Source organism: Arachis hypogaea, chromosome 17, assembly GCF_003086295.3.
Source record: "Arachis hypogaea cultivar Tifrunner chromosome 17, arahy.Tifrunner.gnm2.J5K5, whole genome shotgun sequence".
NCBI lineage: Eukaryota > Viridiplantae > Streptophyta > Magnoliopsida > Fabales > Fabaceae > Arachis > Arachis hypogaea.
The window spans coordinates 9,155,404-9,171,348 of NC_092052.1; the positions used below are offsets into that span (position 1 = coordinate 9,155,404).

Genomic DNA, 15,945 nt, shown 5'->3' on the forward strand with positions numbered 1-15,945 from the left:
TTTTCTGTTGCATCGTTTTTTATTTTTGAATTTTTTGATCTGGTGCTGAATAGTATCAACCTGTAATAACACGCCTCCTTTCATTTTCTTCATGTATGAATTAACATAAAAATCAATCAAAATCGATTTCAGAAAATCTAATCGATAGAAATGGGGGATAATTTGGAAAAAGGGCAGGATTACGAGCAGAAAGCAGAGAAGAAGCTCGGTGGTTGGGGATTGTTTGGTTCCAAATTCGACGATGCTGCAGACCTATTTGAAAGAGCCGCTAATTGCTACAAGCTCGCAAAATCTTGTATGTTATGTCGATTTAATCTCAATTCATTTCTTTCTTTCTCTATTTCTTAGTTGCATTCAATTTTAGAAACCATGATATATTTGCATGTTCTTGTTCTTATTGCATGAGGTTAATTATAGGTTTGTGTTTGCATGGAATTATTAAGATTTAAGATTGTCAATATCCCTGGTTGGTTTGGATTTTTTTTTCTTCATTGCATTCAATTTTAGGAACCATGGAATTTGCATATTCTTGTTCTTAGTTGTACAAGGTTAATTATTGGTTTGTGCTTGCATGGAAGTGTTAGAATATTTGGGATTGGTACTATTATTAAGATTGTCAATATTCTTGATAATAATAATAATAATAATAATAATAATAATAATAATAATAATAATAATAATAATAATAATAATAATTTACATTACGTACTCAAAATAAATTCAATACTAAGTTTAAAATATCAATTTAGTAGTTGTCAACAATATTGTATATATGCGTACTCAAAATAAGTTCATCATATGAGTACAATTTGGTGGCCAAATTAAAAGTAATAGTACCTGTATTTGTATGCATGTAGGTGGTTTAACCATGTGATGGAATTTAATTTCCATCTTTTTGTTTTATGTTCTTAGGATTTCAACTTATTTTTTTTAATTTTGGATTGAAAGTGATAATTTCTTTTTCTTCATATTCTTTTCTTTTTTTGGTTAGTGATAATTTATTTGATAATATTGCATAGCATGAATGTATGATCAATGATGGCTCCTTTTGTTGATTTTGGTGGATGTAATTGTAAATCAAAATGGTTGAGTATGTTTTGATGCTAATGTTGTTTGGTTATGGTGACATTTTCAGGGGACAAAGCAGGAGCCACTTACGTCAAGTTGGCAAATTGCCATATCAAGGTAAATAATTCTATCTTTTTTTCATCATTCTAATTTTAGTTTTGGAGCTTGATTTGTTGAGATGTACATGTGTTGAGTTTTTAATGACAATGTTGTCTGGTGCCTGTAGTTGGATAGCAAACATGAAGCTGCCGGTGCCTATGTTGATGCAGCCCATAGTTACAAAAAAGTTAATATAAGTGGTACGTACGCCGTATATACATGTGATTACATATTAGTTTATGGCTATCTGCACTTAATACTATGTGATTACATATTAATTTATTGAATTTTGTATGTCTGTGGGCTTATATTACTCAAAAGAAAAGTAAATATTTCTATTGAAATGAATGGTAGATGATAGATTCTTTCATTTTACCTTCTTTCTTTTTCTTTTATTTTGTGCGCACACCACCAAAATACTCTTGCGGATTCAAATAGTGTTATTTTCTTTATGCAGGAAGGCTAATTACTTTCAGCATGATTACTTATAATACCAAATTTAATCCAAATCTATGGTTTTATTCATGGTTAAAAATATATAGATTTTTTTTGCTGTTATCTCTTTATTCAAGCTTTCTATGTATAAATATCAAATACTTGGCTGCACATATGCAATGCAGTTTATCCAAGTATGATTTCATGCTTCCACCTCCTTAAATCGGATATTAAAATTTTTGTGTACATGTATGTTGGCAACAATTGACATTCATTTGTCTGCTTTCATGATTGTAAGTATAATATCCATACTTAATTGGCCCCAAGATCACTCACTCTCATAAATAACACTACCATATTTTCAATCTTTTAAATTCACCAACACTCATAATAACAAAGAGAGAATTTCTAATATTTCAAAACATATCCATTTCATTTTTTTGAACACACATAATACATAAAATATGTATGGCTTTATATAGACTAAACTTCTTAATAAAATAATAATTTATTTTTTTAACAACTAAGACTACATTGGTGATGATCATGAAGCTTGTAGAGCTTGCATGCTTTGTCATCATTCTTTTAATAATCAAATACCTCTCTTGAACATTTTTGGTAATTCTTCAAATTTTCAACATCTTCTGGTAAATAGATGATTATTGTTTTCAATTCAAAGTTTATTTCTTTCAATTCTTTAACCATGTTTCATGAAGATTCTAATCTATGCAAGTTGATTTAAAATTTTTAATCAATATTGTCTCCCTTAAATCAAACTTGCAGAATTAATCAAGCATCTTCTTTAACTTGTAAAATGACTCGATCTTCAACGGCTTTGTAAATATATCTGCAACTCTTTTTCATTCACCAACTCTTTTATTGTGTGAAATCGAATATCAATATGCATCGATCTTCCTGAAATACTAAATTTTTGCAAAGTGCAACAGCTGACTTGTTATCGCAAAATATTGTTGTTGGAGTACTTTGTTTCTCGTTCAATTCCTCAAAAATTCTTCTTAGCCAAACTACTTGCGTTGCACAACTTGTTGCTGCTATATATTCTGCTTCTGCTGTAGAGAGTGCTACTACTGGTTGTTTCTTTGACGACCATGAAATTGCACCAGAACCAAGATGAAATACAAATCCTGAAGTACTTTTTCTTGTTTCTATATCTCCGGTCCAATCACTATCAGTGTAGCCAACAAGGTTTATTTCATGATTATTCCATCATTTAAAATACCTTTGATATATCAAAGAATTCTTTTTGCCACTTGCAAATGGTTGGTACAAGACTCCTCTATAAATCTACTACGCAAACCAACTCCAAACACAATATCTGGTCTGGTTGCAGTTAAGTACAAAGCTTTCTTCAACTTGTAAACTTTATCTTCTTCTTTAAGAACTTCATATCCCGCAGGTTGCTCAACGTACACTTCTTCTTCTAAAGTGCCATTTAGAAATGCAGACTTAACGTCCATTTGATGTATCTTCCACTTATTTTGGGCCGATAGTGAAATAATCATACGAATAGTATCTAATCTAGCAACATGAGCAAATACTTCAAAGTAGTCGATACTGATTTTTGTTTGTATCCCTTTGCAACTAATCTTGCTTTGAAACGATAAACTTCACCACTGAGTTTGTACTTAGTTTTGTAAACCCACTTTACTCCAATCGGCTTCTTATATACTGGTAAATCTGTCAGCTCCCATGTGTCATTCTTTTTAATGGCATGAATCTCCTCGTCCATTGCTTTCTTCCAATTGTTATCTTTAGAGGCTTCTTCAAAGTTCAACGGCTCACAATTTGAAAATAGAACAAAATTTATGATTTCTTCATCGGATAGATCATTGTCATTACCAACTTCATAATCTGCTAATCTAGCAGGTAGTCTCTGCTCTCTTTGAGGTCTTCTAAATAATTCTGGTTGTTCAGTTGTGTCAGGTTGTCTTTCTTCTACTTCATCACACGTATTTGAAATTGTCTTTGTGTTCCAGTCCCACATGGCTTTCTCGTCAAACGTTATGTCTCTGCTGATTATTACTTTTTTTTAGTTTGGATTATACAGCTTGTATGCTTTTGAGTCTGTGCTATAGCCGATAAAGGTACAATTCTCGCCTTTGTCATCTAACTTCTTCCTTAATTGATCTAGTACATGGGCATAAGCAATACACCCAAAGACTCTGAAATGGTGGATAGAAGGCCGCTTTCCACTCCAAGCTTTCTCTGGAGTTTTATCACGAACACTCTTCATTAGACATATGTTTAAAATATGAACTGCCGTTGCGACTGCTTCTGCCCAAGACTCTTTAGGCATTTGTTTTGACTTTAGCATGCATCTGACCATATCCATGATGGTTCTATTTTTTCTTTCAGCAACTCCATTTTGTTGAGGAGTATATCTAGTTGTTAGGTTGTGTTGAATTCCGTGTTGCTTAAAGTAATCTGAACACGCAAGATATTCTGTTCCTCTATCTGTTCTGAGAATTTTGATTTTACAGCCACTTTGTTTTTCAACAAACGCCTTGAATGTCTTGAAGGTATCACATGCTTTGTATTTCTGCTTCAGAAAGTATACCCATGTATATCTACTAAAATCATCAATAAAAGTGATAAAGAACCTGCTACCATCGTTGCTTGAAATTTCTACAGAACAGATATCTGCATGCACAATTTCAAGTAATCTTCTAGCTCTCCATGACTTTTTTTGTAGGAAATGGATCTCTGTGTTTCTTTCTTAGTTGACAAATCTCACAAACACAATTGGAAATATGAACCCGTGGTAGTCCAGAAACAAGTCCTTTTCTTGTCAGGTAGTTTAGGCCAGAAAAATGAAAATACCCAAATCGCATGTACCACAACCAGTTATCATCAAGTATCACAGAACTCATGTAAGAGGGATTAACATGTTGAATTTTTAACGCAAATATTCTGTTTGAAGTCATCTTTGCTTTATCTATGAACCGTCCATTATTGTCAAATACAGTGTAATATCCACGATAAGTTAGGAGCATGAAAAACATTAGAAATATAACTCAGAGAACCATCATTCAATCTAATTGGTATGTGCCATTTTTCTTCAATAGGGATCTTTGTACTATTACCAAATTTCAATAATAGTTTAACTGAATCATCTAGTGAAGAAAATAACTCCTTTCTACCAGACATATGATTACTACAGGCATTATCCAAATACCATATATTTTCATCTTCAGCAGATGAATTACTTGTAAAAAATAAAGTTTGAGTACTCGGATTATCATCAATATTTTGATGCTGATTTTTTGTAACGTTTGCTTGATTATTATTCATTATTTTGAATATGCAACCTGCTACTTTGTGTCCATACTTTCCACAATGAAGGCAGTTGAAATTGGTTTTTTTTTTTATAAAAATTGCCTCGACCTCTTCTTCGGTTGATAGGCCTAAAATTCGTTCCACCTCTTCCTTGATTAGGTGGTGTAAAATTATTATAACTTCCTTGGTTGTAATTGCCATGACCTCTACATCTGAAACTTCCTCTGCCTCTACTTTGAAAATTAAAACCACGACCTCGTCTTTCTTGTGTACGACTTGATTCTGCAACATTGTTTAAATTCATTCGGCTTTTCAGGGTTTCCTCGATTGATTTTTCTGACTTCTCCAGTATTATACTGATGTGGCTTTCCATGGTTCCTTGGAACTCTACTTTCGTCATGGTATCCATATCGTGGGATTCTAGTATTGTAGTCACCACATGATCATACTTCATCGGCATGGTGCGAAGAATTTTATCCACCACTTTACTATCGGGCATATCTTCTCCACAGACTCTCATCTTATTGATAAGATCTGTAACACGAGTAAAATATTGCTCAACAGTTTCTGAGCTAGACATCTCATATCTTTCATATTCTCTTCTGAAAGGCTGTAGCTTTGCTTTCTGAGCTTTATCTACACCTTTATATGACAGCTTCAACGTGTTCCATGCCTCTTTTGTACTTTTGGCATTTGCTATTTTGTCAAACACCATATAATCTACACCTTGATGAATTTGAGATAGTACCAATTGATCTCTCCTTTGTTAGGCAACATCTGCTCCTTCTTGCAAACCCAGTTCAATGAAATTCCATAAGTTTTGGGCCTTCAAATGGGTAGACATCAAAGTCTCCCAATAACTATAATCAAATTTCCCATCTAACATGGGACTGGACCACACAATATTGAAAGTATTTGCTATACCAACTCTATGAATAAACAACTATGTGAGAACTCTCCCACACCTTACAAACTCTCAAACACCAGGCGCTGGATTAACCAGGCTCTGATACCAAATGTAAGTATAATACCCACACTTAATTGGTTCCAAGATCACTCACTCTCATAAGTAACACTACCATATTTTCAATCTCTCAAACTTACCAACACTCATAATAATGAGAGAATTTCTAACATTTCAAAACATATTCATTTCATTTTTGAAACACACATAATACACAAAGCATGTATGGCTTACATAGACTAAACTTTTTAATAAAATAATTTTTTTTCTTAACAACTAAGACTACACTGGTGATGATCATGAAGCTTGTAGAAATTGCATTCTTTGTCATTATTCTTTTAATAATAACATACCTCTCTTGAACATTCTTGGTAATTCTTCAAATTTCTAACATTTTCTATTAAATAGATGATTATTGTTTTTAATTCAAACTTTGCTTCTTTCAATTCTTTAACCATGTTTCATGAAGATTCTAGTCCATGCAAGTTGATTTAAAATTTTTAATCAGCAACGGTGATTATTTGCATCCTATTTTGCTAAGCTTGATTTTCCCAAGTTAAAATTCTATATGTTGCTAACCATGAACCTTGTGCTAACATGCCATGGCTTGCACTAATATGAAGAAAACGGTGCCATTCAAAAATTCACTTTATTTTTATCTCTCTCAATGCAGAGGCTGTATCTTGCTTAGACCAAGCTGTAAATCTTTTCTGTGAAATTGGAAGAATCACTATGGCAGCTAAATATTTGAAGGTATACATTATGTTTTTTCTTTCGGTTACATATGATATTTTATTTATTTATTTTGTGTATGAATATTTTTTTATATATGGTACCCCTCTTGTTGGGGGGTATTCTTTTTGGAACCACTATGAACATCTCACACTAGTGTTTACTGATTTACACACAGGAAATTGCGGAGTTGTATGAATCTGAACAGAACATTGAGCAGGCTATTACTTACTATGAAAAGTCTGCTGACTTTTATGAAAATGAAGAAGGGACAACTTCTGCAAACCAGTGCAAGGCAAAAGTTGCTCAATTTGCTTCTCAACTAGAACAGTGAGTTTTTTTTTTCTTTTCGGTTATTTAGTCCATAGTTGCATTTGGTTTCGTTCATAGGTTGTTGCAATTACTTTTTAGAAAGTTACTTTATTTTAGCCTTCCATTTCAGTTAAAATTTATACTTGTTCTTATGATTATGATAATTCTATAGATACCAGAAAGCAATTGAGATTTACGAAGACATAGCACGCCAATCTCTCAACAATAATTTGCTGAAATATGGAGCTAGAGGGCATCTTCTTAATGCCGGCATTTGCCAACTTTGCAAGGGAGACGTTGTTGCTATCACCAATGCGTTGGAGCGATATCAGGTCTAATATTTTTTAGACAACTTTACTTGAGTATGTAAAGATGAAAAAGTCTAGGAAACCAGTATTTTTATTAAAATTTGGCCAACACTTAACCAGCAAAAGGAAAATGAGTAATTCTCCACCATTAGATATAATTTCATACCATTAAAAACACTATTGATGACTAATTGATAGCTAAAAATCACAAAATCTGCTGACCTCTAACACTCCTCCTGGAAGAATAGCCTGTTGCGCAATTCCTTTTACACGACCTTTTTTTTTCCTTTTGGCAGGAGATGGATCCAACATTTGGAGGCACACGTGAATATAGACTATTGGCGGTATGTCACTCGTTGTGGAATTTCCTTATTAATTTTTAATTACAAAGTACAATGTATAAGAATGCCAGGACCTTTTAGAATCTTGCTAATCTGTGATCCAGTTGAAGAACTGAAATTTTTGAAAAATTGAGCAGAATATTGCTTCCGCGATGGATGAAGAAGATGTCACAAAATTTACCGAAGTTATCAAGGAATTTGATAGCATGAGCCCTCTGGTAAGCTGTTATCGACTTATATAACCTGCACCTGTTCGGATCATTCCATAAGAGGCTCTCATTTATGCATGAATTTTGTGTAGGATCCGTTGAAGACAACGCTTCTTTTGAGGGTGAAGGAAAAGCTGAAAGCCAAAGAACTTGAGGAGGATGATCTCACTTAAATTGCACACCTTAGTCTTTTGTGGGTTGGACTTCATGTTTGATGATTTGCCTTGTATTTATGCTTGTCGTTCAAGTTTGTTCATCTTACAAATCTAACTTATATATAAAGTGTACTTGTTTCCTGGTTTCAAAGTGGACTTGAATTCAAGAACTAAGTTTATTTTTGAGATTGCGTGAACCTATTATTATCCATAGGGAGATGTTTTAATATTTACATACCGTTTAATTTTGAGGCATTTACAATGTAAATTACATTGTTATTTAATCTGACTCATTATTAGTCATTCTTATTCTTTTATTTTGCCATTGTAATTCATGCAAAAAGATGGTAAATGCATCATTTTCAGCTGTTTTAGTTGAGAAGGTTGGTCGAGTGGTCAGCTCATTTGTCTGTTTAACCAAATATTGGGAGGTTCAAATTCCACTTTGTGGATGCAGTAATTCATTAACTAGTGACAGACTCTTAAATGGAGCTTAGATTTGCGACAGATTAGTTCTTAATTTGCCAGACCGTGGGACAACAAAAAAAAAAGTTGGGAGGGTAATATATCGAAATTGGCCTAACCTAAAAATTAGTCACAATTGATAAATGAAGAAAGTTGATATGTGGTTATGTTGGATGAAAAGAAGTGTCTTAAGTTTATAGTTCCTTGGTCCTTTTTTTCCTTCCATTTTTTTGGTTGCTGATAATTATAGTTTATTAGTAATCATTAATGTGGCGAATTTAAGACACCAAAAGTGTATCGTCTTAAAAAAAAATTGCTTGCTCACTCTTTATTTAAAATTGCTAAACTACAGAGAAAGACATGTCATTGCATGATCTGTTAAGTGCATCGCATTCAAGCTCCTGTCAGCTAACATAAAATATGAAAAAGTTGACCCAATAATAAAATTAATGCCCTACAAGAGACGTTATACTTTTCAAAAGGATATATTAATATTGGTAAAGTTTATGGGTAAGTGGTCAAGTATTTTTTTGAAATTAGAGAGTAAATTATTATTTTTTATATATTATGATGATATAAAAAATATTATTTGTACATTAAAATTAATTATTATATATTTGTATATAAATATATATATAATTTAACTTATTTTTAGTGTGTATTTTATATTTTAATGTATATTTTATATTGTAGCTGATTTTAGTAGTCAATTTTAATATATGCCTAATATGATTGTATTGTATAATAATGTAACAAAAAAAATATATAATTATTTTGCACATTTGTAATACAAAAATTAATTACTCATTTAACTAATTTAACATATAGTTAAAGTTTGAATAAATTAAACTTTTGGAGTACATATTAAATGTGCTTTAGAATTAAATAAAAATTTTTCAAGTTTTATATTCGCATGAAAATAGAAATGATGGAATATATTAATTATCTAGAATTGAAATTATATATGATATGAATCTTCGGATCTTGAATTTTTGTCATCTGGATAGTGACACTTTTATAATATTTATTCTCCTCTAAATCAATTTTTGCAAGGCAATATTTTTTTTTATAATACGGATGTATAAGTAGGCTCAGTAATAGGATGATTTTGGTCTAATATAACGTCAAAGGTTTATGATTTTCGTAGTGGTTACTTGTGACTTAGTAAGAAGAAGTTTGATTGAGAGGACTAAGAGAATTAGTTTTGGTTTTGGCATCAGTTTATTCTAGAAAAACATAAATTCTTAGCCTGACTTTGTCTTAGAGAGGCTCTGTCCATTGTTACTTTTTGTTTCAAGAGAGACATCTCATCAAGGTATAGTTGTCCATAATATTTTTCTGGTCAATAATCGGTTGTTCATTGTATTTAGGATTGTCCGAAAGCTCAGATAGTTTGGTAGGCTTTGGAGATTTCTGATTAACCTCTGGATTTGATGAACTGATTCTTGCTTCATAGCAAAGAGTGCCCTTTTAAATTCTTTTCTGGTCTATAGTAGATTTAGCGTTCTAGGAATAATGAGATCTTTCATCCACACGAGTTTTGACCCCTGAATAAGGTGACTAATATGGCTTTGTCCTTGGAAAAGGAGTTTCAGAATATTTTTGAGTTGCAACAAGTTTTTATCCCTTCAACCATTAGTGGTTTATGGATTCCTCCCTCGGTGGGTATTTTTAAGATTAATTGTGATGCAAGTTATCCTGATATTAGTGATCATGTTGGTTTTGTCTTTGGTAGCAGAGATTGGAATGGAAGTTGGCAACGAGACTGTTTGAGAACGATTGAAAGTCGTAATATTCTGTAAGGAGAGTTGTATGTTATTTGGAGAGGATATCTTATAGCCTAGAATTTAGGACAAAGAGATGGTATATGTAAAACAGATAGATTATGTGGATGTCTTTACTCTTGTCAATAATTTCTAGATAACTCTAATTTTGTTGATCCTTTAGTGTTGAAACAGATAAATTGTGTGGATGTTTTGGTAATGGTGTGTTGATCTCCGGTTCATCTTAAGAGATGCAAATAAAGTAGCAGACATCATGATAAGGACGACGATGAAAAATCATACTCACTAAGTGGAAATCTTATTACCTTGGAAAGAATTTGAGAATAACATTTAACAGGACTGCCTTATTTCTTAAACAATTTTTAAATTTTTATTTTCTCTTTTTTATCTGTGCTGTTTTTATTTTTCAATCAACCAAAAAAAAATTATATATGATATTTTATAGGTTTTTTACTTAAATAAATTAAATGCATTTCAAGATTACCCAATTCCCCTGAATCAGATTCCGCAACGTGATTATCCTTTTTGTATTATTATATAAATCGTCCCAGGATGCAAAGGATTATATAAAACGTAAATCATCTCACCCTAGGACGATTAATGAATGAATTTGTGATGCAAAATAAGAGTAAATCGTGGCAGGGCGTCTTGGGTTAGTAGTTGAGCATAAATCGTCCCAGGGTAGTAGGTTTTACGAGTTAATGGGCTAAACCAAACTGGGCTGCCACGATTTATGTGTTTTTTCGGAACCTCAGGAGCCTGGGACGATTTATGTGTTACTCTGTAACACTCAAAGGGCTGGGACGATTTATGGCCAAGTTATAACCCTAAGGACTCAAGCACGATTTATGCAGGCAGAAACTCTATAAATAAACGAGTTTCAAACAGACGAGCCACACAAAACATATGTTGAGGTTGTGAGAGATGGCAGAGAGTATTTTCTTGTTAGTGCATCACCGGGGAAAAATAGATGAAAACACAAGTGAGGGTGTAACTTTTTCTAGCAAAAAGCAGATAGGTGTGTTTATTACTCCGTCGACGACGTTGATGGATTTGCACAGTAGTATATTAGAGAAGGCTGGAAATTGTGGCAAGAAGCGCGTGAAGCAATTATTTTTTCGTATTCCGATATCGTTGAAGCCAGGTTATGTTAAGTTTGGGAAGTACGCGATGTTGGGTGATGACGACATGCGAGTTATATTTCATAGTCAATCAAGATTTCCCGACTTAGGCGCGCTGGAGTTGTTTGTCAGAATGGTTGACGTGGAGAGCAGTAGCGGGGGGACTGCTCCGAATCTGCCCACTGGCGTCATAGAAGGAACTTCCACCGCCGTTCCAACAGGGCAACCGGTGACTCCACTTGTTTTGTCCCCATCTTTTGCTGCTGATTTGCCTGTCTCGGGTGATGACTTGGGTGATGGGCGTAGCTTCGACCAGCTTGCAGCTGCGATGGGAGTTGATCCTGTAGTGGACGGTGCACCCGCATTCATGGAGGTAAGAGAGAGAGATCCGTTTGTGGAGGCTATAGGTGATGATGGGTCAGATTCGGAGCCACCAATTATTGGTGACGAGAGCGACGGTGACGAGGACACCGCAGTTGCCGTGGGAGCTCAAACCCATGGTAGCAGTGGAACGCAGCAGTACCCTCGACACTTTACCACATTGAACCTTGAAGCAATGAACCCGGCCGCAAACTTAGATCAGCATCACCAGGTGATTCACGGAGAAAGGCCTAGCGTGATTGGCACGGACGAGTTTGAGGTTGGGCAAAGGTTTGAAACAAAAGAGGAAGCTGTACTGACAATAAAGAGTTATAATATTCGGCGGGGAGTAGAGTATAAAGTGTTTGAGTCCGACCAGTTGAAGTATCATGGGAAGTGTGTCCAGTTCGAGAATGGTTGTAATTGGCTGATCCGTGTCACTATGAGACAGAGAAAAGGCTACTGGGAAGTTAGAAAGTACAATGGACCACACACGTGTCTAGCAACGGAGATATCAATGGATCACAGGCAGCTCGATTACCATGTCATATGTGCCTCGATTTTATCGTTGGTGATGGCTGATGCATCGGTGTCGGTTAAGGTGTTACAGAATGCGGTGTCATCGAAGTTTGGGTTCAAGCCAAGCTACAGGAAGGTTTGGATGGGCAAGCAGAATGCAATTGCGCAGATATATGGAGATTGGGAGGAGTCTTATAACCACATACCACGGTGGATCATGGGGGTTCAGTTGTATATGCCAGGTACGATTGCGCTTTTGCGTACTTCGCCAGTGAGGATAGGTAATACCGTTGATGCGTCAACGGTTTTCTTTCATCGACTATTTTGGACGTTTCCTCCATGCATTGAGGCATTTAAGTATTGCAAGCCACTTATATCCATTGATGGGACCCATTTGTATGGGAAGTATGGCGGCACTCTGCTAATGGCTATTGCCCAAGATGGAAACTCGAACATTCTTCCAGTGGCTTTCGGGTTAGTTGAAGGCGAAAACACGGATTCATGGAAGTTTTTCCTCACTAATCTCCGCCAGCATGTCACACCTCAACCCGACATTTTAGTCATCTCTGATCGGCACAATGCCATCAAGGCTGCCTTGCTTGCAGAGGACGGTGGATGGCTCCCACAGTCGGCATACCGGGCATTTTGTGTGCGACACATCGCGTCTAACTTCGCACTGTCATACAAGTCTAAGGAAGCCCGGAGGATTCTAGTGAATGCCGCATACGCAAAGACTGAGGAGGATCACCGGTATTACATGGATATTTTGAGGAAGGAAGATCCTGGGATGGTTGAATGGTGCGACAGGATTGGGTTGGAGTTGTGGACCCAATATCGGGATGGTGGTCGTCGATATGGTCATATGACGACTAACATCTCTGAGTGTATCAATGCCGTGTTTAAAGGCACACGCAACCTCCCGGTGGGTTCATTAGTTAAGTCAACATATGGGCGGTTGGCCGAACTCTTTGTGAGGAAAGGAAAGGAGGCCGAGTCTCAAGTCGGAGCAAATCAAGAATTCTGTCAGACCCTTGTGAAGGCGATCGAGAGGAATCTACAAGCCTCAAGGAATATGCGGGTGGATCTATATGACAGGGGAAACTCTGAGTTTGTCGTTGAGGAACTTGCGCCGACCGCGGGTAGGATTGCAATGAGTGTGTGTCGGGTGTCTCTATCCGCCCGCACATGCGACTGTGGGAACTTTCAAGCACTCCACTATCCGTGTCGTCATGTGCTTGCCGCATGTTCATTTTGCAGACTGGATTGGAGGACATACGTTGATGATGTGTACCGCATGAAGACCGTGTTCAATGTTTACAAGATGGGTTTCTCTCCGCCTATCCACGATGATCTCTTACCCGTGTATGAGGGACCTCGTGTCATCCCCGATCCTGGCATGATGCGGGCTGCAGTTGGAAGACCTCGGAGCACTAGGATAAGGAATAGTATGGATGAGGCGGATCCGGATAGACCCAAGAGATGCGGACTGTGCAGGACCCCTGGTCATACCAGAAGAAACTGTCCACAGCGCCCGGGAGCTTCTGGATTGCACGAAGGTAGCAATGCGTAGGCACCGTTGGCTTAGGAATGTTTACTATACGTCATGCCTCTTTATAGTATGTCGTCTACTTTTTAAGTTTACATTCGTTATAAACCTTTGTTAACGTGATCTATATGTATTTCAATTCGGTTGTTTTTAATTTGCGTTGACTTTGCTTTTTGTTTGGACTTATACTTATTTTCTATTACCTCATGCTAGTGATACGCGAACTTTATATATACGAATTGAAGGAACATAAACATATACCGAATGGAAAGATACAAAACCATAAAGTAGCATAAACATGTACCAAGCACAAACATGTCCCCAAACGTAAAGATAAAAAACCATGAACAAGCATCAACATAGACGAAATGAAAATAACAACTCTAAAAACAACACAACTCCAATAACTAACACATGTGTGAACCAGTGTCACACTTTGCCGGCTTGATCAAGCGCTTCCTCCGATAGAGAATAACCACATCATTATTTCGGGTACTTATACACACACACATAGAAAATAACTTATGCCATGACAGATATTCAACTCACAGATGCCATCAAAATGGATATGTTCATAATAACATTTCATGTTCAAATCGACATTACCAATACAATGTAAGAACCATAAAAGTCACAACCGAACCGATCATTTCAACGGGTTAACGGTTCAACTGGAAATTCACCGATTGAACCGATTGACCTCGTCCTATATATTTAAAAAATAAAACATATTAATAATTTTCAAAACTAAAATTTAAATACATATTTTAACTATTAATATCTCTACAACATTTTTAAAAAAAAATTTGAAACTCAAGCGGTTCGGTCGACCCGGTCTTACTAACTGATATCAGTTTAAACCATTTCATTCCGGGTTTGACCACACCGAACCGGTTCGTTCCCTCATCCAGTCATATCATCAGACTGGCCCGGTTCAGGATCCCATTGGCCGGTTTAACCCTCAAACCGCTTCGTTCCGGTTCGGTTCGAACCTGTCCGGTTCGGGCCGGTCCGAACTCTATAGTAAAATCAGCAAATTCCATGGGATTCTACCGTCAGAACCATCACCCTATGATGAGTGAATTCCATGATCTTTTAAGACCACTGATTTCTAACGTCTTATACTAAACAAAAAACTAACTAAATCACTATACATGATATCCGGCAACGTCTTAATAAAAAAATATTCTAAGATGCATATTCACCCTATACAATATCATCCAACATACTATATCATCCAAAATTTAAAACCATTACAAAATTTATAAGATTACCTCTTGATCGATAAATCCGGCAACATGCGCAACGCCGTTCAGGCGGTACATATCTCCTTGGTTCGCGGCCATTACCACCGCCGGAGAGATCCCCCAACTCCTCCTGCCGACCACCTGCGGCCCGCTGCCACCACCCCCGGTGCCACTCAGACGCCTCTGCCCACCACCAGTTGCACCTCCGCCACCGGCTGGTCCCACACCCAAAAACACTTCTCCACCCAAACTCTCTCCGGTCAACAATGGTGGCTCCAAGACCTCCCTCAACCCTTTACGCCGCAGCAACAACAAAGATGACTCGTGCTTGAGTCCTTAGGGTTATAACTTGGCCATAAATCGTCCCAACCCTTTGAGTGTTACAGAGTAACACATAAATCGTCCCAGGCTCCTGAGGGTTCGAAAAAACACATAAATCGTGGCAGCCCAGTTTGGTTTAGCCCATTAACTCGTAAAACCTACTACCCTGGGACGATTTATGCTCAACTACTAACCCAAGACGTCCTGCCACGATTTACTCTTATTTTGCATCACAAATTCATTCATTAATCGTCCTAGGGTGAGATAATTTACGTTTTATATAATCCTTTGCACCCTGGAACGATTTATATAATAATACAAAAAGGATAATCACGTTGCAGAATCTGATTCAGGGGAATTGGATAATTTTGAAATGCATTTAATTTATTTAAGTAAAAAACCCTATTTTATATTTAAATATTGTATGTGTATAATTAAGTTTATTACATTATAATATGTATAAAAAGATAATTTACTCTTTAATTTTGAGAGAGAATAAAAAAATTAGGTATTATCTATTATATCACTGATAAAAATAATTTTAAAAATTATGAATTACAGATAAATTTTTAAAAGATTTTAAAAAATAACTAAAAAATAATAATAAACAAGCATTGATTCATTTTTCACTTACACAATGGTGGGACCCATATTTCTCTTCC

At 35.8% G+C, this 15,945-nt stretch overlaps 1 protein-coding gene across 1 annotated transcript; it reads left to right on the forward strand.

Moving 5' to 3' along the window:
• Positions 1 to 8,223, forward strand: LOC112767420 (alpha-soluble NSF attachment protein 2). Its single transcript, XM_025813276.3, has 9 exons — positions 1 to 295; positions 1,136 to 1,185; positions 1,295 to 1,367; positions 6,537 to 6,616; positions 6,774 to 6,925; positions 7,080 to 7,239; positions 7,512 to 7,559; positions 7,694 to 7,774; positions 7,858 to 8,223. Exons 1-9 carry the CDS (start codon positions 151 to 153, stop codon positions 7,936 to 7,938), a joined length of 870 nt encoding a protein of 289 aa, XP_025669061.1. The 5' UTR covers positions 1 to 150; the 3' UTR covers positions 7,939 to 8,223.
• Positions 8,224 to 15,945: the final 7,722 nt, after the last annotated feature.